The 21758-nt window shown below is 39.3% G+C and overlaps 3 protein-coding genes across 3 annotated transcripts; all 3 read right to left on the bottom strand.

Moving 5' to 3' along the window:
* Nucleotides 1-5252: 5252 nt before the first annotated feature.
* Nucleotides 5253-7476, bottom strand: LOC131007270 (uncharacterized). The gene has a single exon (XM_057934422.1). It carries the CDS (start codon nt 7288-7290, stop codon nt 5359-5361), a length of 1932 nt encoding a protein of 643 aa, XP_057790405.1. The 5' UTR covers nt 7291-7476; the 3' UTR covers nt 5253-5358.
* A 5643-nt stretch (nt 7477-13119) lies between these two features.
* On the bottom strand, nt 13120-15301 carry LOC131007269 (uncharacterized). Its single transcript, XM_057934421.1, has one exon. It carries the CDS (start codon nt 15091-15093, stop codon nt 13168-13170), a length of 1926 nt encoding a protein of 641 aa, XP_057790404.1. The 5' UTR covers nt 15094-15301; the 3' UTR covers nt 13120-13167.
* A 3427-nt stretch (nt 15302-18728) lies between these two features.
* On the bottom strand, nt 18729-20343 carry LOC131014277 (protein HIGH CHLOROPHYLL FLUORESCENCE PHENOTYPE 244, chloroplastic-like). The gene is made up of 2 exons (XM_057942550.1): nt 20229-20343; nt 18729-19261 (listed from the first exon to the last, which is right to left on the bottom strand). Exons 1-2 carry the CDS (start codon nt 20341-20343, stop codon nt 18729-18731), a joined length of 648 nt encoding a protein of 215 aa, XP_057798533.1.
* Between the last annotated feature and the right edge of the window lie 1415 nt (nt 20344-21758).

The raw sequence follows: 21758 nt of genomic DNA, 5'->3' as shown, positions 1-21758 counted from the left end.
GCCCAAAGTCTCCTAGCCCAAGATGGAGAAGAAAACGCCTAGCACAGAGATCAGGCGCCTCACACGTATTTATTTTATTATAAATACAGCTGTCAGCTCTTAGGAAAACACACAGATAAAATTAGGTTTTTTGAGAGCAGTGAGAAGCGCCGATCGTGCATAGAAGTTTTTCTCTCCTGGGACTTTCATAGAACGTTGTCCATCCAACGGTGAAAGCTGAGCGGGATACAGTTCAGAAGATCAGAGCTGGAGTCAGATTTTTCGCAGGAAATTAAGTTCTGGCAGTTTCGGGAAAATGACCATAACTTCCTCCACAGAACTCCGATTCAAGCGAAACAGGCGGCCACGGAAATCTCTCTCGAAGATGAAGAAGTCGTATTTCTGGGCGAAATACGATTTGAGGACGTTTGAGGCTTCAAACGAAGGCTTGAAGCTGACTGGTCTGTTCAGCTGCGAGTTTGACGAATTCTTCTGAATTCTTCAGGTATTTCTGAACTCCAACGTGCAGCAATTAAATTCATAGATGCATGTTAGGGATTAATTGTTGTATGATAAATTAATAATAATCCAAGCGATCATCGGGCAATTAGAGTATTAATTCAGTTTAATATTCCTTCAATTGGATCATCACGATGATCATGAGGAAGATTAGCCAGGAAGACCTCAAGTCAAAGGAAAACAAGTGGAATGGAACAAGCTTAGGAACATGAAGAATGAAGACAGAAGATGAAGATCAAGAAGGTCAAGGCGCAGCCAAGCAGACTGCTGGAGTCCATGGGTTTCCCATGAGTTTTTGTTTTCTTTTGTACTCCAATGTAAGTCTTGCTCTGTACCTCGACTGATGTCTCATTAGTCATTGTATTGAAATAAAAAGAACTTCTTTTGATCTCAACCTGAAGATAATAACTTTTTGTCCAGGCTCTGATTAATGTTTTTCTATCTTTTTCCTCGTTCTCATTTTGAACTGTTGTGTTCTTGACTCTAAGTACAAGTTTTCAGGTTCTATTGTTAAGGGGGAACTGTATTCACCCTATTTTAGAACTTGTGCTCTGAGTTCAGTCTTTGTATTGCTTAAAACTGTTGTAAGGTTTTGGCATCATCAAAAAGGGGAAAATTGTTGGGAACCCCATGGAATATCGTGTCTTATTTTGATGATACCAAAATCCTTAGGTTTAATATGTAATATACTAGAACAGTTTGAACTCAAGTGTTAGAGTTCGTTTCTAGTTTAGTTTGCAGTTCTGAAGACTGAAGTTACCAACTGAAGTATCAGTTCCGAACTGATTACTTAATGTGTGCCACATGGACGCAGCGGACTGATACTAAAGACAAGTATCAGTTAAACATTCTTCCTCGGACTGAACTTCCAACGTTCAAAAGGAAGCCACGTACTCCAAAGTACAGCCGCATTAAATTCAGAGATCTCAGGATCATCCCTCTCTGCAGAGGTCATTCCTATTTGGTGGCTACTTTATCAGAGACGTCGCATCTCTTTCTCTTCAACATAGCCGTTCCCACCAAACAAGGAACCTCGAAGATTGAAGCCTCAGCCCACATTCAAAAGGCTCTCCAACGGAAGAAATCTTGAAGACGTTCTCCGCCAATGGATCTATTCAAGATCTCTCCTATAAGTAGTGCTCGAGGATCACTTCAATCTTAACCGATTCAACGACATAAGCTGAAGCTCTGTCAAAATTGCTACTCAGCCCGAAGCTTAACCACCCCAAAGCTTGAATCGAAGAAGAGAATTCCAAAGCCAAAATCAGTCACTGCTGATTACATACATTCTCTTAAACCTTAGGCAAATATCTATTTACCCAGAAGCCTAGGTCAAATTTGCTCCAAAGAACTTGTTCTTTGAAGTTTAGTTGGCAAGTTTTCAAACCTCCTTTCGAGAGATAGAATCGAGTGTTTGAGTGGTAAAGGAGTTCAGGAAGGTACTCTGACTCCGTGAGATCCTAGTGCAAGGTCGTGCTAGGAGTGAGAAATCCAACGTGAGTGAAGTGTTGGTACTGAAGAGTGGAATCTTTAGTGGAACGGTTGTGTGCACCCGGCAAGCACACGATTCGGTTTGCAGTGCACCAGTTAAGCACTTGCGGAGTGGATTGTTGGTCTGATCAACCGACAGTGGATGTAGGAAGTGTTTTCCGAATCACGTAAAAGTCTCTGTGTTATTTACAGCTTTCAGTTTTACATTCTTACTTGTGTTGTTACTTTTGATAAACTGAATTTTGATTAACTGCAAAGAGAAACCTAAGACTAACAACGTGCTCAACCGAGGCTATTACGAAACAAAGTTATTTCCGCTGCGTATGATATCAGTCTGACTGATCTATCCTCTGATAGTCAGGAAGATTTATATCATCTCTGTTTTAGCAAACTCGACTGAAGCCTCTACGTGCATCAGTTAAGTTCTAGTAACTTAACTGATAACTCCTTACTGAAGAGTCTTTCAGTATCAGTCGTCAACCCTGTTTGGTCAAAACTCCTTTCTGTTAACAGGTGCCTTTGTTTACTTGTAAAGTTTCGTTTTGATCTCCATCTTGAGATCCCTCTGATTTTAGAGGAAAGAAAAATAGCCCATAGGTGTATTCCCCCCCCCCCCCCCTCATACACCTATTCGAGACCCGCCGGACCTAACAATTATACTCATTGAAATAAAGTTTAATTAATTACTTGAAATTATATGACAATATAACAATATACTTGAAGACCATATATTATGATATAGTATGGAACTCGAAATAATTGAACTCAACGTTCATCAAGTTTAATTATATAATTGAAATAAATTAGTGAAGTTGAAAGCAAAAATAAAGTATAGTCAATCCTACGCAGAGATTTTGCTCGGAATCTATATAACATATACTTGAATTATAATTTAGTATGAAACGCAGTATAATAATAATAAATAATTATACTCAATGAAATAAAGTTGAATTAATTAATTGAAATAAATTAGCGAATTTGGGAAAAAATAAATAAAACTATATTACATATACTTAATTTGAATATATTATAATCAAGTATTGTAATCGATATGATGATAACAAAATGAACCACGATTGTGTGAGTAACGAAGTCGAAATAATTATACTCAATGAAATCTATATATAATACTATAAAAGAGGAATTGTTTTACCTCCAAATTTTCTCTCTCCTCTCACTTCTTCCCTCCAAAATTTATTCCTTATTTTTTCTATTTTAATTTTATAAAAAAATCATTAACTTCTATTTATGAACAAATATTCAATTCCAATGTTAAATTAAAAAAATATAATCTTTAATTCGGAGTAATAAACAAATTTGAAATAAATAATATATGATCTTTAAAATGTCAAATTAAATTTGGTTCACTCTCATTTATCTCCAATTTCAACATCATACTATTTTTTCATTTTGTTTTCGTTTGTCGGTGAAAAAAATAACTAGATGTCATTTTTTAGCTTTCAAAAAAGTTTATATGGTTATTTAATTATAATTATTTTAAATTTAAATATTTTTAAACTATAATCGTTTTTAATGCAATTAAGGAGAAGAAAATTTGTATTAATTTTAATGTGAATTTGCAAATAAAAAATTAGTTATATATATTAAAATTGGAATATATTATACAGATTTATTTAATTATGTATATGAATTATTTATTTATTTTATATAAACATATTTATTGTTTTATTTTCCTTTTATATTATTCGTATCTTATTAATTGGTTTTGGGTTGTTTAAATATGATCTTTTAATAATAATTCAGTTTGGATTTTTAAGATCCCAATATTGTTATATTAAATGACGGCTATCAATTTTGTTATAACGATGAGTTAGTATTATTTCATTATTTGCTCAAGATGAGATTGACTTAAATGATTTATTTTATAATTTATAAATTTAATTATTATTATTATTATTATTATTATTATTATTATTATTATTATTATACAATACTCATAAAGTTGATAATATAATAATTATACATTATTTAAAATTAAATACTTATATTTAAATTAACACTCACTCCGTTTACGATATTGTTTCCACTTTGTGAATAATACAAGTATTAAAAAGCGGTGAATAGTAGTGAGTATTGTTATTAGTCGAGTTTGAGTCTCATTATTATTGTGAGTGGAATTTGTGAACCATATTGCTATAAGTAGGAGTGAAAATAATATTGTGGACATACTAAAATAAAATGACAAAAATAAAAACGATATCGTGGACGGAGAGTCAAATGACAAAATAATGATACTTTCATATTCTTACACAATTTAAAATTTTAAAAATAAAAATAAATATATTGTGACACGTGCATCGCACGGGAAGGCGTACTAGTAAAGTTTTATTAATTAGTTGAAATTATATGACAATATAACAATATACTTGAAGACCATATATTATGATATAGTATTGAAGTTGAAATAATTAAACTCAACGTTCATCAAGTTTAATTATATAATTGAAATAAATTAGTGAAGTTGAAAGCAAAAATAAAGTATAGTCAATCCTACGAAGAGATTTTGCTCGGAATCTATATAACATATACTTGAATTATAATTTAGTATGAAACGCAATATAATAATAAGAAATAAATACTCAATGAAATAAAGTTGAATTAATTAATTGAAATAAATTAGTGAATTTGAAAAAAATAATTAATTAATTAAATAAATATTATTCAACTATTTACAAGTATTAATCTTACTAAATTATTAGTGTAAAACAATAAAAAAAATATAATTTTCGAAACAAATAATGTATGTAGTAACAAATCTATAATTATTTTTAAGAGAATCTCTAAATATGTAGAAACAAATAAATAAAACATAATTTTCAAATATAAATAAATAATTTAATCATCAATAAAAATAAATAATATTAATTTCAAAAAAAAAAGCTGGAAACAATTATAGGATTACTTTAACAAGAAACAAATAATTAAAATAATTCAAGAAATAAACTTAGAATATGATTTATATAATTTTGGAAAATAAAAAACCAAAAAATAAGGAAACATAAAAAACAATAAGTAAAGAAACTGAAAAACATCATTTTCGGATATCTTAAAACCAAAAATCTAAACAATAAAATCTCCTAAAATTGAGAATGGATAAATTAGTAAATATAAAAATCACTCAAAACCGGCTCATTTGGGCTAAATGAAAAAAACCCGGTTAATGGCAGGTGTCCTGGACACCGAGTGTCCAAATATCAGCGCCTTACTTAATATTTAAATAAGTGCCCAAAAGAAAGGAGACATTTGGAGCGGGACGGAGGGAATATTATATAATGCCTCGAAAGAAGTCTCACAAGATTTTGTTTGTGTTATTTAGAAAAAAAGTAGTGTTGAAAGTGAAACATAAGTTCAAACATGGCATTTGATCCACAATGGATCCTCAAATTCACCCTCCAGCCCATGTTCTTCATCTTCAGTCATACTAAAATGGCGCTCGATGTTTGGGCCCCACACGGGTGTCCCGTCCTCGAAGCCATTGAAAGTAAGCCTGCGCAAACCGCTCCCGTCCAACCTCACCGCGTACAGATCTCCGTAGGGCTGGAACTGGTTCGGATAAGCCACCGGCTCCGCCGTCACTCCACCCAAATTCGCCGCGAACGCCAGCCACTCTCCATCGCCGCTGAAGCACACATGATTCAACCTCTCTCTCGCCTCATCAAATCCCGCCACCTTAACTCTCCTCGCTCCCGATCCATCCGCCTCCATCAGATAGATCCCAAACGCCTCAACATTTTCCGGATTGTGTCGATTCGACGAGAACGCGATCAGTTTCCCGTCCGGCGACCAGCTCGGCATCGTATCGATCCACGCCCCTTCCGTCAGCCGCCGTATTCCACCGTCGAACTCGCCGATCGTCGCGTCAACTATGTATAAATTTTTATGTCCAGATCTCCCCGATCGGAACACGACGAACTTGCCGTCGGGCGAGCTCGATGGGAAGGCGTTGTTGCCGGTGTCTTCTCTGGTGAGGATTTTGATTTCCGAGTGGATTTCCTTACGATTAGGGTTTAGATGCGTTGGATCGAATGTGACTCGAGCGATCTGTACATGTGCTTTGGAGGATTCGAAAATCGGACCGATTGATGTGAAAATGACATTGTTGTGAGCGGGGCTCCATGAATTGTAGAAGCCGATTCGATTTCCGAACAATGTCCACATCTTTGAGCCGTCGGATTTCACGATCTTGAGGCCGGAATTCTGATCGAAATCGACGTTCATCGCGATTAAATCGCCGGACGGCGAGAAGGCTGGGAATGAACCGACGAGTCTGACCATGTTAAGTCCTTTTACTGGACCGTTCACCCGTTCGATGTAAGGAATTGCACTGTCGCCGGCGCCGGTGCCTCTGAAGCGGTGGTATCCGAGAAAAGTGGCTCCCGGAGAAACAAAAGGGTTGTAATGGTGATGATTAGGGTTCAGCAGCTCGGTGACGGGTTGGAATTTCTGAGACTCGGTGTCGAAAATCTCGATGTGGCGGTAATTTTTGCCGTTCCGCCTCGTCGCCACAACGATTCTCTTGTTGCCGTGCACGGCTGCTGGCGTGAAGCAGTGGACGCCCGGCGGAGTAATGCGGACCGGGACAACAGGCGGCGATGATGCGAAATCGTGCGACAAATCGGCTCTGAATATGCTCCACCAACCATCTTCCGCTTCTCGGTGGAAATACAAGATCGAGTCACTCCACCAACTAGGCCATCCGCCGTGCTGGCACACGACAGCACGGCTGGTGGGATCGGATTCTGAGAAAACAACAATATCGGTGTCAATTTCGTGAAACTCACCGCCCCAAGCCTTCCGCCCATAGGAAGCGACGGCGATGAGCTTCCCCGACGGAGAGACGGCGGGGCTGTAATCCACGGTGCCGTACGGAGTTAGCCGCGTAGTCGTCTTGTCATCCAGCATTGTCGAGTAAAGAGCCGACCAGCTCGTGAAAGGCTTCTCCGGCTGCTCATGGGCAGAGATGAAGTAGAGGCGGCGGTTTTTGATGACGGGGCGGTCGTGGAAGAGGCTCTCCGGTGGGGAATAGAGATGTTCGGCATCGATATCTTCGGATTGATTTAGGAAAATGCGAGGCGAACCGGTTCGCTCGGAGATGTAAACAAGAGTTTTGTGGTCATCAACGAACTGGCCGTTGAAGTTGATGGATACACCGTCGGTGAGGCGGTGCTCGGACCAAGTCTGATCTTCGTCGAGCTGTCGAGGCAGCTCGACGGCGAATATATCGAAGCAGTAAAAGGCTCTGCCGACGGTGTTGAAGAGTATTGTGCCGGTTGGTTCCATATTGGCGAAATAGTGCAATAAGAAGGTGATTAATTAATCAAGTGGAGGAAAATGTGATAGTGGTGGAGGGAATTTAAATTTCATTTACAATATATATATATAGAGAGAGAGAGAGAGGGAGAAGTGTGTAATAGTGAAATGCGTATGGACTGATGTGAGCAATCAATTCATCAAGCAAGTGACTAGGTGCATCAATGTTGTTAACAATGCTATCTTTAATATGACACGTCTTTACCTTAAAAAAAAAAAAACAATGCTATCTTTAAACATAATCGTGGCGAGCAAGATTGTAGCTAGTAGAAAGCAAGTCTTGTTTTAAGATATGGTGAGCAATTGTAGTTGGACTTGGCTACCGTATACGCCAATTTTGTGAGTCAATATTATCGTCTCTTCTCAATTTGTCCTATGCAATAATGCTATCTTTTGTTTTTCATGTTCCACCTCAGCTTCAAATAAAATAATCATTCAGTTGAGCGAATAATAAAATAACCCACCAAATCTCAATACTCAAATCTTCCGTTCTATCGAAAGCCATAAACCTATTTCCTACCAAATTTCTTACTCGATCTACTACTAGAAAAACACAAAAACTTAAATGAGCGCCGTGTATTTTTTGCGCGCACATGGTGCGCGCTGAATTTAATATATATTTAAAGGATTTCGCTGATTCCTCTGGCGAGGACTTCGCTGGTTCCTCGCGCTGATTCTTCTGGCGAGGAACCAACACCTCCTCTGGCGAGTGTGATTCCAAGCTATCTCGCTGAAGTCATTCCTCTGTTCCGCATATTTGCCAAAGTAGAGATTCGAACTAGTGACCTTCTTGATTATAACATAGCGCCTAACCAAATGCGCAGAACAGTTGTTTGCCTCATAACATATTCGTTTTAGATTTATACCATAAATCCATTGTAATTGTTTTTTTTTTTTAATATTTAAGGTGAAGCCGGATTCGGGTCGGATCACGACCCCGGATCCGCGCTCACCATATGCGCGCACAAATATAACGACGCTCACGTAAGTGTGGCTCCTAGAAAAAATGCTTTTAACGATCGAAAATTTCGGTCATTAATTTCGATGTTAATTTTGTGACACTAACGATCGATTTATGATCGTTTTACAATAATTTTTTTTTAACTATCAAAATTTCGATCGTTAATTATTATTTTTATTATTTTATTTTTTTAACAATCAAATTTTCTAGTGTTAATATTTTTTACTTTTTAATTTTTTTTTATTTTTCTAACGATCGAAAATTCAATCGTTAATATATTTTTTTAAGTTTTTTTAATTACAAAATTATTTTTTAACGACCGAATTTTCAGTCATTAATATTATTATTTTTATTTTTTTCTATTTTATAATTTTTTTAATGCCCGAAAATCTGTTCATTAATATTTATTTATTTATTTATTTTTTTAATTTATATGTATATATATATAGGGCGTGGTTCTATAGAGCTGCTGAAATAGAAATTTTATTAAAAAAAAAAAAGAAATAAAAACCTAGACCCATGAGAGCACAGGCGTAACTGAGGGTCGGGCCTCATTAAAACCTCTTCAAGAAAAAGAGGAAAAAGAATATTCGTCTAAAAAATAGCAACCAAACTGGCAGTGAGCAGGAAGGGCCCACCTCAAAGGTTTCGGTCGAACCATCACCCCTAAGAGGCCCGGTTCACCCAACCAGAGACAAAAGAAACAACAAAGAAAAAGCGAAAAATCCAGAAAGGGAAAGCACTCCAACAGCCCAACGGGAGAAACATGGGCAGAGCAGGAACCATCGCACATAGAGATCCAAGTGAAGGACCGCGCAGCAACCAGGATCTAGCATCCACCTGCAACAACAAAGCACTGAGGAGCAAGCCAGAAAGAAACACAGAAAAGCACAAACAAAACCAAACACGCACAAACAGCCAAGAGTGAGGAAAATAACCCCCACAAGCCAAACCAAAAATCAGTTCTCAAGCAGCAAACACAGAAGCCAAGGCAAAACGCAGGTGACTACTCTCCAATCACAACACCATCCCATCCAGGTCTCACAAGATATGTATCATCCTCGGGAGGTGCGCAGAGCTAAGACTTTGAGATGCAACGAAAAGCTGATACAACTCAATCCACTCAGACCCAATTCTCCGTTATGGGTGAGTTTCCTAATGCATTGGCCTTTACAATCAGTCTCAACCAAAAAATCACCATAGAATATTAATTTCAACAAATAGGTCAACTTCACGGGATGAACACTTTCGGAGGTAATCCAAAATGTTCACGCGTGGTTTCCCATGCTCATGATGGCACTGAACATCAGAGGAGTAGAGACCCAGTGCCATCGGAACTCAACACAACCAAATCTTACACACGAGAGAAAGATATTAGGCAATGCAATGAAAACACTCCCCATAACATCTACTGAACAAATCGCATCAAGAAGTTGCTCACCAAGGTGTTGCACCCAAAACCTTGGACTAATAACACTACCAAGGTAGCAAATACCAAGAGAGACCTGGACAACAGCCGAAGCAAAACACAACACCAGAATCAGCCAGTGAACCGCCCCCAGCAAGAGTGAAGCACCCGACAACCAACAATCAATCAAGCAAGGGGGATCATACGCCCCACATTGCAAACAAGCAAACAAAAAGCATAAACACACAAAACCAAAAAGAAAAGGGCAGAGAACCTTTCCTGAAAAGAAGAACATCCCTCCAAGGCAGCGGCGTTTAAGAAACAATCCGAACATAGAGAAGACCACGCTTGTCATCCCAAACCAACTACAAGATATTAGGAATGGTAAAGAGCCAGAAACTCTCCTCAGACACAGAGGAAGCCATGAAATCAGCAACCCGGTTCCCCTCACGAAAGATATGGGAGATCGTGATGTGTAAACCAACAATGTCCTGAAGAATCTTCCTCCACCTGCTGAAGAACCGCCAAGGGACTGTAGCAGAGCGAGTTCGGAAGAGATCCACCAGATATGTGCAGTCCGTCTCAATCCAAATGTAATCCCAACCGTGAGAAACAACTTGCTCCAAAGCAATGATAAGAGAGAAAATCTCAGCCTCAAAAGCCTAGCCACGGCCACCAGAGAAGTGAAAGCACCCAATCACCGAACTGGAGTAGCGAATGATCCCACTAGCATGAATACAGAGCGGAGAGCCATGAACCGAGCCATCGATATTGATCTTACGCCAAGGAGGCGGAAGAGGCAACCAGAACACATAAACATAACAGGTAGAGCGACGGGGGTTGCCCGGCACCCCAAGACCATGAAGAACAAGTAGCTACTCCACCGAATTTGCCATCTCTCTTAGGTTAAAACGTGAAGCCTCCAGAATAAAAGCCTTGATCTGCACCGTCAACGCCACAACAGAGATAAGAGCATCATCAAACACAACTTTGTTCCGGTGATGCCAGATGCTCCAGATAGTAGTCATAACCCCGACTCTCCAGAGATTCGCCACCTGCTAGAGATAACTACATTATTTGTGAGAACGTGAGAATCATCAAATCTAATGCATCCACTGTAAAAATTAATGCATTCGCTGTTAAAATTAATGCACTCAAAAAAAAAAAAAAAATTGCTCCTTTCAGGATTCGAACCCAAGATCTGCATTAATCCAACAAGATAATGCATCCACCGTAGATCTTGATGATCGAATGGCTGAAAATGGTTATCTGTTCTTTTTTTATTTAGTGGTTTTTTCTTGAAGACCGAAAATTCGGTCGTTATTATCATTTTTTTTAATATTTATTAATCAGTTGTTAATTTTGTCGTTAATATTAATTTTTGAAATATTTTTACAATCTGTCGTTATTTCGGTCATTAATATTATTATTTTTAATTATTTTTAGATTATATTTTTATTATTTTTAATTAATTTCTATTTTATTCTTATTTTTAAAATTATTGAGAATATTTTAAAATTGATTGTTATCTTTCAACAATAATATTTTCTTTTAAAAAAAATAACGATAATATTAATTTTATTATTATTTTGAATTCAATCATAAATTTACCGTCGCTCTTTTGCAAACACCACAAGTCTCGACATATTCTAAAGTTATGAATTAATGATATTGTATATTAAAATAGAATTTAAATGAATTAAGTGTTAGTTATATCAATAATACGTGTGTTTAGTAATGATGACTATTCGAAAAGAATTTCAAAGTTAATGGGGATCACATCAGCGAGACCTAGGCTTATTGCTTCTCACTTCGTTACGTTCATTCACATGGGAAGGGGGAAAAGAATTGAGAAGTTGCTCAAGGCGATTTGGATGTGTACCAACTGGATTCTGTGGAAACGGAGGAACGAAAGCCGCTTCGAGGGTAGGCCGTGGACAATTGATAGTGTGATTTCGGAAATTAAAGCTAGGATTTAGAGTTGGAATTATGAGTTTTGTATCGTGGAGAAGGGATTGAGTTTTTCCTCTTGGAGCTCTAATGACCTCCTTCTCAAACTGATGTAGACTTTTGAGGGTACCTCTGGTACCTCAGTTTTATATATTTACTTTTCTTGATAAAAAAAAATCATGCTTGACTTAGAACACTACTAAGATGGATGACCCACTGGAAAGTTCGTCAAAACATATACAATTAAGTTAAAAATATAATAGAAATAGTGCCGTAAATTCGGGCCGGGTCGGGTACCCTATACCCGTGCGGGTACCGTATCGGGTGAGGGTATACCCGATACTCTCTACCCGAATTTACAACCTAATTAGAAATATCAAAATACTTACAAACCTAGATCGATAATTTTTATTATTGATTATTATAATTAATTAATTCAAATTTAAGGTATACAATTTTTAAAATTTCAGTTTTTGATGAGGAGTAAAGTGTGCGTAATGCCAAATTGACAGCACCAAAGTCGTCAGCGCTGGGAATAACTATGAAGAAAGGAGCTTGAATAGTGTTTCTGGGAGAAAAGCATGAAGGGCAAGAGCATTAGAGGCATCTCAAGAGGATTTAAACACTATGTTGTCAGGGCTGGAATGAAGTAAGAAGGGGTAACGCTGAAACTTGAGCAGAGCTGGCATAGTCGGGAGGGGAACATCAGAGCTGGTAGACAGATGCAGCGCTAGGAAAGATTGAAAGCACAACCGGTTGATAACGACCTCCAAGATTCTCTTTAACCGCCAGGGTCTATAAATAGATGATATGTGGGTCATTGTAAACACATGTTATTGAAACTCTAATATAATATTCTCCTTTCTCGCTTTAGCTGTTCTCGTCTTTTCTCTCGATTCACTAACACACTACAGGTGAATCATTATCCTCATAATTAAAGAGTGAAATTATCGAACTCATCAGATTACTTGAAATAATTATATAATAATTTTTTTACAATAAATAATTATAAAATAATAAACTTAATAATAAAACACGATAAAAAAGTATCAAAATATATTTTTAAGGTGTTTTTTTTTTTACAGTAGCATTTCAGGACAAAATAAATTCAATTAAAATTAAAAAAGTATCAAAATATATGTCTTTTATTATAAAAAAAAAGTTATACTCCCTCCGTCCATGAAAGAACTTCCTAGGAGGGAGTGACACGAATTTTAAGAAAAAATATTGTTGAGTGTATTGAGAGTAGATAAAAGGTAGTTGAGTGTATTGAGAGTGGTGAAAAAGTGTTATAATTAATATTGGGAGTTGTGAAAAATGAAAAGTAATTATAGGATTATAAGTGGTGGGGTATAGTCCAAAAATAGGTAGGAAGTTCTTTTGTGGACGTCCCAAAAATAAAAGATAGAAAGTTCTTTCGTGGACGAGTGGAGTATTTGCGTGCCAAGCATACATACCTATTTAATTTAATTGATAAAAAAAAAAAAAAAACTCTTTAGCCATTTAATTTTAAGCGGCCACTCAATAATCAATCACATTGGATCCACAAGGGTTCAGCAAAGTTGCCCTTCAAAACATCTGTATCTTCAGCGTGGAGACTCGGTGTGGATAAGACCCTGGGGTGCCACGCTGGCACCCCGTTCTCGTAGGCACTCCACGTCAGTCTCTGCAAGCCGCTCCCATCCAATCTCACTGCGTACAACTCCCCATACGGCTGGAACTGGTTCGGCAGCGCCACCGGCTCCGCCGTCACTCCACCCAGGTTCGCCGTGAACAGCAGCCATTCCATATCGGCGCTGAAGCACACGTGGTTCAACCTCTCTCTCTCCTCAAATCCTGCCACCGCAACTCTCCGAACCTCCGTTTCGTCCGGCCTCATCAAGTATATTCCGAACACGCTCGGATCCTCCGGCCGATGCCGATTCGAAGAAAACGCGATCATCTTCCCGTCCGGAGACCAGCTCGGCATCGTGTCGATCCACGCTCCTTCGCTCAGCCGCCGGATTCCGCCGTCGAATTCGCCGTTGACGGCGTCAACGATGTAGAGATTTTTGTGTCCGTCGCGCCCCGATCGGAACACGACGGATTTCCCGTCGGGGGAGCAGGATGGGAAGGCGTTGTTGCCGGTTTCTTCTCCGGTGAGAATTTTGATATCTGCGGCGATTTCGTCGCGATTATTTGATAGCTGCGATGGATCGAATGTGACTCGAGCAATCTGCACATTTGCCCTAACGGATTGAAAAACAGGCCCGATCGATACAAAGATGACGTTTTCATCAGCGGGGCTCCAGCAATTGGAGAAGGTGGTTCGATTTTTGAACAGAGTCCACCTCTTTGTGCCGTCGGATTTGACGATTTTGAGGCCGGAATTCTGATCGAAATCGCTGTTGAGTGCGACGAAATCGCCGGAGGGGGAGAAGGCCGGGAACGAGTCGTTGAGCCTGAGCATGCAGAGGCCTTCTAGTGGACTAGAAACTGGTTCGAGGTGCGGAATCGTGGTGGTGCCGGCGGCGGCGCCGCCTCTGAAGCGATGATAGCCGAGAGAAGTAGCTCCCGGCGACACAAAGGGGTTGTAATGGTGGAAATTAGGGTTGATCAGCTCGGTTACAGGATAGAATTTCTGTGACTCTGTATCGAATATCTCAATGTGGCGATGACTTTTTCCCTTCCGCCTGGTCGCGACGGCGATTCTCAAGCTATTCGGCACGGCCGCCGGGGTGAAGCAGTGGAGCCCCGGCGGCGTGATGCGGAGCGGCGCGAGGGAAGCGGCGGAGGATGCGAGATCATGAGGCAAATCAACTCTGAAGATGCTCCACCATCCATCATCAGATTGGCGGTGGAAATACAGCGTCGAATCGCCGGACCACGTCGGCCAGCCGCCGTGCTCGCACACTAGAATGCGCTTCGTTGGATTGGAGTCGCTAAAAACAACAATATCTGTAAGGAGATCGTGAAACTCGCCCCCCCACCGTCTCGATCCGTAAGAGGCAACGGCGATGAGCTTCCCCGACGGAGAGACGGCGGGGCTGAAATCCACAGAGCCGTAAGGCGTCAATCGCACAGCTCTCTTGTCGTCGGGGCCTGCAGAGTAGAGAGCACACCAGCTCGTGAACGGCTTTTCGGGGCGTTCGTGGGCGGAGATGAAGTAGAGGCGGCCGTTCCTGACGGCGGGGCGGTCGTGGAAGAGGCTCTCCGCGGCGGAGTGGAGGTGGTCGGGGTGAGCATCGCCGCCGCCGCGTCGGTTGAGGAATATCTGAGCAGAGCCTGTTCTCTCGGAGATGTAAACGATCGTGTTGTCGTCGTCGACGAATCGGCCGTTGAAGTTGATGGATGCGCCGTCGGTGAGGCGGCGCTCGGAGAAGTTGGAATCGTTGAGTTGAACGGAGAAAATATCGAAGCCGTAATTGGGGCGGCCGACGGTGGAGAAGACTATGGTACCAACAATTGGCGACATATTACAGTAGAGATGTGAGAGTGAGAGAGATAATTAGAGAGATGAAGATGAAAAATATGGAGCAAGTGGAAGAGTATCAACCGACAAAATGTGTAGGAAATCGATGATACATTTATCATTTTTTTGGATAATAATTAATTAATTAAGGAATTAATTATTCTGATATTATACATAACCCTACATTCCTACCTACCCCATAAGATTCTTCTGATAAACCCATATTATCTTTTTTTCGCGTACCGCATAAATACGCTAAGTGAGCAGACACTTCTATTAATTTTGTAACTATCAAAAAGTTAAATATTTTAAAAAATTGATTTATTTAAAAATTTGATTCTTAAATTCCTATAACAATTAGAAGAAATGAAAAAATACGTACTTTTTTTTTATTTTTTATTTTCAGAATTCAAAAAATTGTGGTAGGAAAATTGGAAATTTTTAAAGTGAAATAGGAAAGGGAGTAGATGCTCTTAAAATTACAAAAACGTCTAATATGTTTCATGCGAAAGAAATCGATTTATGACAATGCCGTCAGGCGTCAGTGAATTATATCCCTTTTTTGGGTGATGCTGTAAACACAAATTTTTGTATTTCAATTTGATAAAATATAAAATGTGTTACAAAGATAATTTGATAGATTTGAAGATAGATTTATGCGGGTTGCAATCTCTAGTTAATCCTCTGATTCTTCTCTTCCATTTGATTCTTGAACAAGCTCGAAGGTTATTGAAATACTTAATTTGATGACGCCAATCCAAGGGACTTAAGTCGTGATTTTGGATTGAACGTTGAACTTGATTTGATTTGAGAAGAACGTCCTTAGAATTTTGTAAGAACGCCTTGAAGCTTTCGAACTTGATTTGATTTGATTTGAAGAACGTCCTTAGAATTTGTAAGAACGCCTTGAAGCTTTGGGACTTGGTTGATTTGATTTGAGAAGAACGTCCTTAGAATTTTGTAAGAACGCCTTGAAGCTTTCGAACTTGATTTGATTTGATTTGAAGAACGTCCTTAGAATTTGTAAGAACGCCTTGAAGCTTTGGGACTTGGTTGATTTGATTTGAGGAAGATCGTTCTTGGAATTTGTAAGAACGCCTTGAAGCTTTGGGATTTGGTTGATTTGATTTGAGGAAGATCGTTCTTGGAATTTGTAAGAACGCCTTGATCACTTGAAGATTTGAAGGTTTGATCACTTGAAGATACTTGAAGAATACTTGAAGACTTGATAGAATTCTTGAAGACACTTGAAGAATACTTGAAGCTTTGAATACTCAAATACTTGAAGATTCGAAGGATACTTGAAGATTTGAATACTCAAACGATTGAAGATTTGAAGGAGACTTGAACGTTAGATAGAATTCTTCAAGATACTTGAATACTTGGAAGAATACTTGAACTCTCCAATTCTCCGCCTCTTCTACTTGTGATACTAGAGAGAATTCTTTGTGCTCTTCGATCTTCCACTCCTTCACGTTGTTTCTAATGAGCACCCCAACACCTCTATTTATAGATTTTAGAGATGGGCTTCGTGGGCTTTATGGGCTTTGGGCCTTTATGCATGGGCCTTAGGGCCTTAAGTGGCCAATAAGCCCATTAATTCATTTTATTAAATATTAATCATATATCTATTTAATTTAGGAATAAAATCCCATTTAATAAAATAGAAAATATAATTGAATATTTAATTCATGAATTTACACGTGGCACGATTTAATTTGACGACAAATTTAATTGTCTACAAATTGCCCCATCGAGACTTGTTTATAGACGAAATGCCTTTGGTAATAGACGAGTCTCGAAATATATCTTGATAGTTTAAACTCTTATCGCGGAGTTCTTGATTTTGAATTTTGTAAATAGTTTATACTCGTATTTAGGAGTTCTTGAATTTGGATTTCACTTTGACTTTGTAAATAGTTTATACTCGTATTTAGGAGTTCTTCATTTTCTTTGAATTTATAAATAGTTTATACTCGTATTTAGGAGTTTCTTGAATTTCTTGAACTTTGTAAATAGTTTATACTCGTATTTAGGAGTTCTTCAATTTGGATTTGCATTTTAAATAGTTTATACTCGTATTTAGGAGTTCTTCAATTTGGATTTGAATTTTAAATAGTTTATACTCATATTTAGGAGTTCTTCATTTGATTTTGGAATTTTAAATAGTTTATACTCGTATTTAGGAGTTCTTCATTTGATTTTGGAATTTTAAATAGTTTATACTCGTATTTAGGAGTGCTTCATTTGATTTTGGAATTTTAAATAGTTTATACTCGTATTTAGGAGTGCTTCATTTGATTTTGGAATTTTAAATAGTTTATACTCGTATTTAGGAGTGCTTCATTTGATTTTGAAATTTTAAATAGTTTATACTCGTATTTAGGAGTTCTTGAATTTCTTTGGATTTATAAATAGTTTATACTCGTATTTAGGAGTTCTTGACTTGAAACCTTTTTTTTTTTTTTTTTTTTTAATAATCAAAGGTGGTCGAATACTCTTAATTCGTGCCCCTTTAAACGAACTTCAATTTATGGGCCGATCAAGAGAAGTCTGAGCTTAATTATTCTCCAACTTTAAATAGTCAAAGCAATTAATTACAAGCCCAACTCCACACGTTTTTCTTAATTTAACCAAATAGGTAATCTTCGGCCCACTTCCTCCAATGAATGGGATTAGATATAACTTCAAGCCCAATACTCTTAATTTATTTAAGCTCATGTGACTTTCTTTCTTTCTTTTGCATGGCCCATTTAGGCTCCCTATATTGAAACAGCAGCAAATGAGGACTCCCTTTTTCGAATGACATTGCTCATTTTTGCTGTGTTCCTCCAAACGTATTAAATGAATCTTAGGACCACATCCCTTTTAAGCTTTAACAGCTTGTTTTGAAGGGCCTTTCATAGCTGGAAGAATAGCTGGAACTCCACTCTTCGTACACACTGGCGGCTAGGATTTCTTTTCTTCTTCCTTTTTTATTTCTTTCTTTTCTTCTGGTTTTGCTTCTGCTTCTTCCTTTTTTTTTTTTTTTTTCTATAAATAGAGTAGACCCTCCCTATGTATTGCATCTCAAAACAAACGCAGCTTCCTCTTTCTCGGCTGCCTACAGTAGCCTGTTCTAGGAGTTTTCATTTGATAGCTGTAGTATCTTTTGATAGCTATAGCTATAGTTCTCAAAACAAAGCTCGGCTTGCTTCTAGTTCTCGCGGAGTGCCGACGGAGGGTTGAAGGTGGTCGGAGGACAAGAACTTGACTTGTTGCCGATTTCGCTGAGCGCCGGTGGAGAAGTCGTAAGTTTTCGAGTGGAGAAAGAGCTTTATCGACGACGAAGAAACCGTGCTACGTCGAGGTTTATCCCTTTTTACCATTTATATTTCATTACGAGCTTCTGTCTTTGGCTGCTGTAGTAGAGTATTTTGCTTCATCTGCTAGGCATAAAAGAAAATAGAGTTCTGTCACTTCACTCTCTTCCTTACAGCGCTGCCCCCATATCTTATCTCTTTTTTTTTTCGCCAAGCTTTGCTCTTTTTTTATTAGCATACTTATTGTATTCTTGTCGATGGATCACTAGCATCTTGGTTCATTCCTTGTAAACAACGGTGGTAGGAACGACGTTAGCAACAAACACCCGCGCTTCATCAAGGTGAATCCTCTCGCCTCAGAACCGAGACTGGTACAGTGGTAACGTTTGCATCTTGACCAGCAAGCCTCTCACACAAGGTTATCACCTCTTGGGTTGTCCACGCACGAGGTCCAGCAAATGTAAGAAGTTTCCTATTGATGCTCTCGTTGCGTAGAGCTATAAATGTTAGACGAGCAATATCTTGGGTATCCATGTATGCTATTCTCGTAGGCGCATCAGTGCCCCAAACAGATTTCTCTTCGAGTATGGGTACTGCATGCTGTCCGATCAAGCCCTGCATGAAACCGCAAAGTCGAATAACTATGTGGTTTAAGCCAGAATCACGGAGAAACTTCTCGGTGCAATACTTGATCTCCATAAGTGGAACCTCGGGATGCTTGTCACAGTTGTGGATGGAAAAGAAGACAAATTTCTGGATGCCCATGGCCTTTCCACATTGAATAAGAGCAACTTTTCCTTCCCAATCAACAGTGTTTATGGGCTCCTCCGGACATCCTGTAGCGCAGTCAATAACCGTATGTACGCCAACTAGATTCTCTTAGGAACGTTGTTTGTTAACGACTAGATGGCGACTGATCTTACTTAAACTTTGACCGCAGTGGCCGACGGCGAGGTGTGCCGTTCAGTAGTTCCGGCGAAAGGGAGAAATCGAGCTTTGGCAGCAGAGGGGTTGGAAATCGACGGAAGGCAGCAGCGGGTTTGGGCAGAGGCGGACTCGTGCGGAGACGGCGCCGGGCATAGCTCCTTGTTGCTTCCCTATTTTGCTGGATTTGCGCGCATAGCTGCAGTCCCCAGAAGCAGTAGCGGTGCGGCTCTTTCAGGACTTCAGCAACGGCCCTTGACGACAGAAGGGATGTAACTGCGCAGCGGCGGCGCCAACAACCGGGACGCGACTTCGCCGGATTTCAGAGACTGAGAGGACGGCAGCGGGAGTGGCTCCTTCGGTGGGGCTGAGTTGGAAGGAAGCAGACCGTTTTCAGAGGCGAGATTTTGAGTGTGTACACAGCGAGCTGGTCTTTTCGCCGCCGTTCGCCGGAGATCCAGAGGAGGTCCGCAGTGGCGCTCGGTTGCCGGAGAAGAGAGAAAGTATGAGAAGAGGTGTGCCGCTGAGAAGTGTAGGCTGCGGATTTCGTCCGAGGAGAAAAGGGAATTCACAAATCAGCCTTTGGTTAGATTTGTGTTGGGCCTTCTTTTGGTGGGGCTTTGGGCTTCATTGCTGGGCTTCTTTAATTTGTAGAGAGGCCATCTTAAATTACACCAAGCCCATTTCTATAAATCAAATAAATCGGGCCCAATTTTTGGAAACAAAGTATGGGCCCAAGTTTTGAATTGATTTTTTTTTATCAAACCATTTATTGTTATTCAATAATTTGTATTCATTTTTCATTTTTTTTTTTTTTTTTTTTTTTTTTTTTTTTTTGCAGCTGGCAGCAGTGAAAGCTTGGTGATGGCGATTTTGGAGGGTTATGTTCAAGATTGGCGCAGTCTTATCAACCAACTTGATGGCGGATTTTGCCCCAAACGAGATGCTTTGAGTATTTGCAAAGTTTGGAATCTATTGTTATTTTTCTTCCAGTCTTGACATCTCCATCAGCCCGACTAAAGACCATCCTTAGAGAGTTTATCCAAAAATCCGGCGGCAGCTCATCTAAGACCTTATTTGAGTGATGTTTACTTTGCACTTCAGGTGGTTCAATTGGCTTTTAATCAGATTTCGGGTGCGCTCGGATCTGGGCCATTGTGAGTCCAACCTTTGAAGATTGCTGGTTACATCTTCTCTTTGCGCGCATTTGAGCATGCTAGATGACTCAAAGGTGTGAACGTGTATTTCCACTCCACAAATAGTTCCAACTTTAGAGAAGTGAAGTTGGCGATGCATAGCTGACCTCAACGCCAGATGACTCAATTCTTTGACAGGTCTTGGGTGCGCTCGGACCTGGGATTGTTCGAGTCTGGTTTGAGTGAGGTTGTCATGTTTGGCATCTCACGAAGTTGGGAGAATTCTGCACAGCGACTCGAGAAGATTGAGTCTTCTCTTCTTGATGCTTAAGCCAAGGAGAATGAAGCCATCGTCAGAATTGCTTTGATCAAGGAAGAGCTTGCTATGATGGTGTCACGACCGGCCCTAATTAAGGATAATTAAGCCGGGGAAATCGTGACTAATGGAGGAAGATTAGGAGCGGGGTAGAAAGGGGGATAATCAAACAAGGAAGGATCGCATTTCATCATTTTTTTATAAAAGGGATATTTATAATATAACGGAGGTTTAGTCGTATAGACTCAAATAACTAGTAAGTTCGGATAACTCCGACTTAGCCAAAATAACATAAAACTTCTGAGTACGCAGCGGAATAAGGTTCTGATTACATGTATGAAGACATGTATCCCTAGAGTTCATTAATACATAATAAGACAAAAGAGTCCCGCTCGTCACTTCATCACCATCGGCAGCTACTCAACCTGCACATTTAGAAATATATGCAGGGCTGAGTACAAAAGTACTCAGTGGGCACGTATGCCTAAGTATAAAAATACATGCTTGAAAACTGTTAATTGTCATGCCATCATAAACAGTACAGCAAGGGAGTTTTTCGCTAAAAAGGCCCAAGCTTACTAAGTTCATTTGTGATTCTTAAAGTTCGACTGCAGTCTAAGTTCTCTTGTAATCTATCATATCTGGAACTGTGTGCCGGAGAGGTGGCCACCTCTCACGGTCACTTGACCGGCCAACCCGCTAGATGACTCACGGTCACTGGTGTACACTAGCCCTGGCAGGATAGCTATCGACTGCCCAGGACCCGAATTCGATTACATAACACATCAGATAGATATCATACTAAATTGAAACATTTTATGGCAAGACAACAATTGAAATAACTTCAATTCAAAGATTTGTCATGAAATAACTTGCTTGAACGTAACATTTAAACTCATTTGATATATATGAAAGTAATGCCCACCTGATAGCAAAGCTTTGCTACAAATTAGTGACTCCTTGATGAGCTCTTATTCTTGCGCTCGACCT

The sequence above is a fragment of the Salvia miltiorrhiza genome, chromosome 1, assembly GCF_028751815.1.
Source record: "Salvia miltiorrhiza cultivar Shanhuang (shh) chromosome 1, IMPLAD_Smil_shh, whole genome shotgun sequence".
Classification (NCBI taxonomy): domain Eukaryota; kingdom Viridiplantae; phylum Streptophyta; class Magnoliopsida; order Lamiales; family Lamiaceae; genus Salvia; species Salvia miltiorrhiza.
The sequence above is the reverse complement of the archived record's forward strand: the minus strand, read 5'-3'. Positions and strand labels throughout refer to the sequence as shown.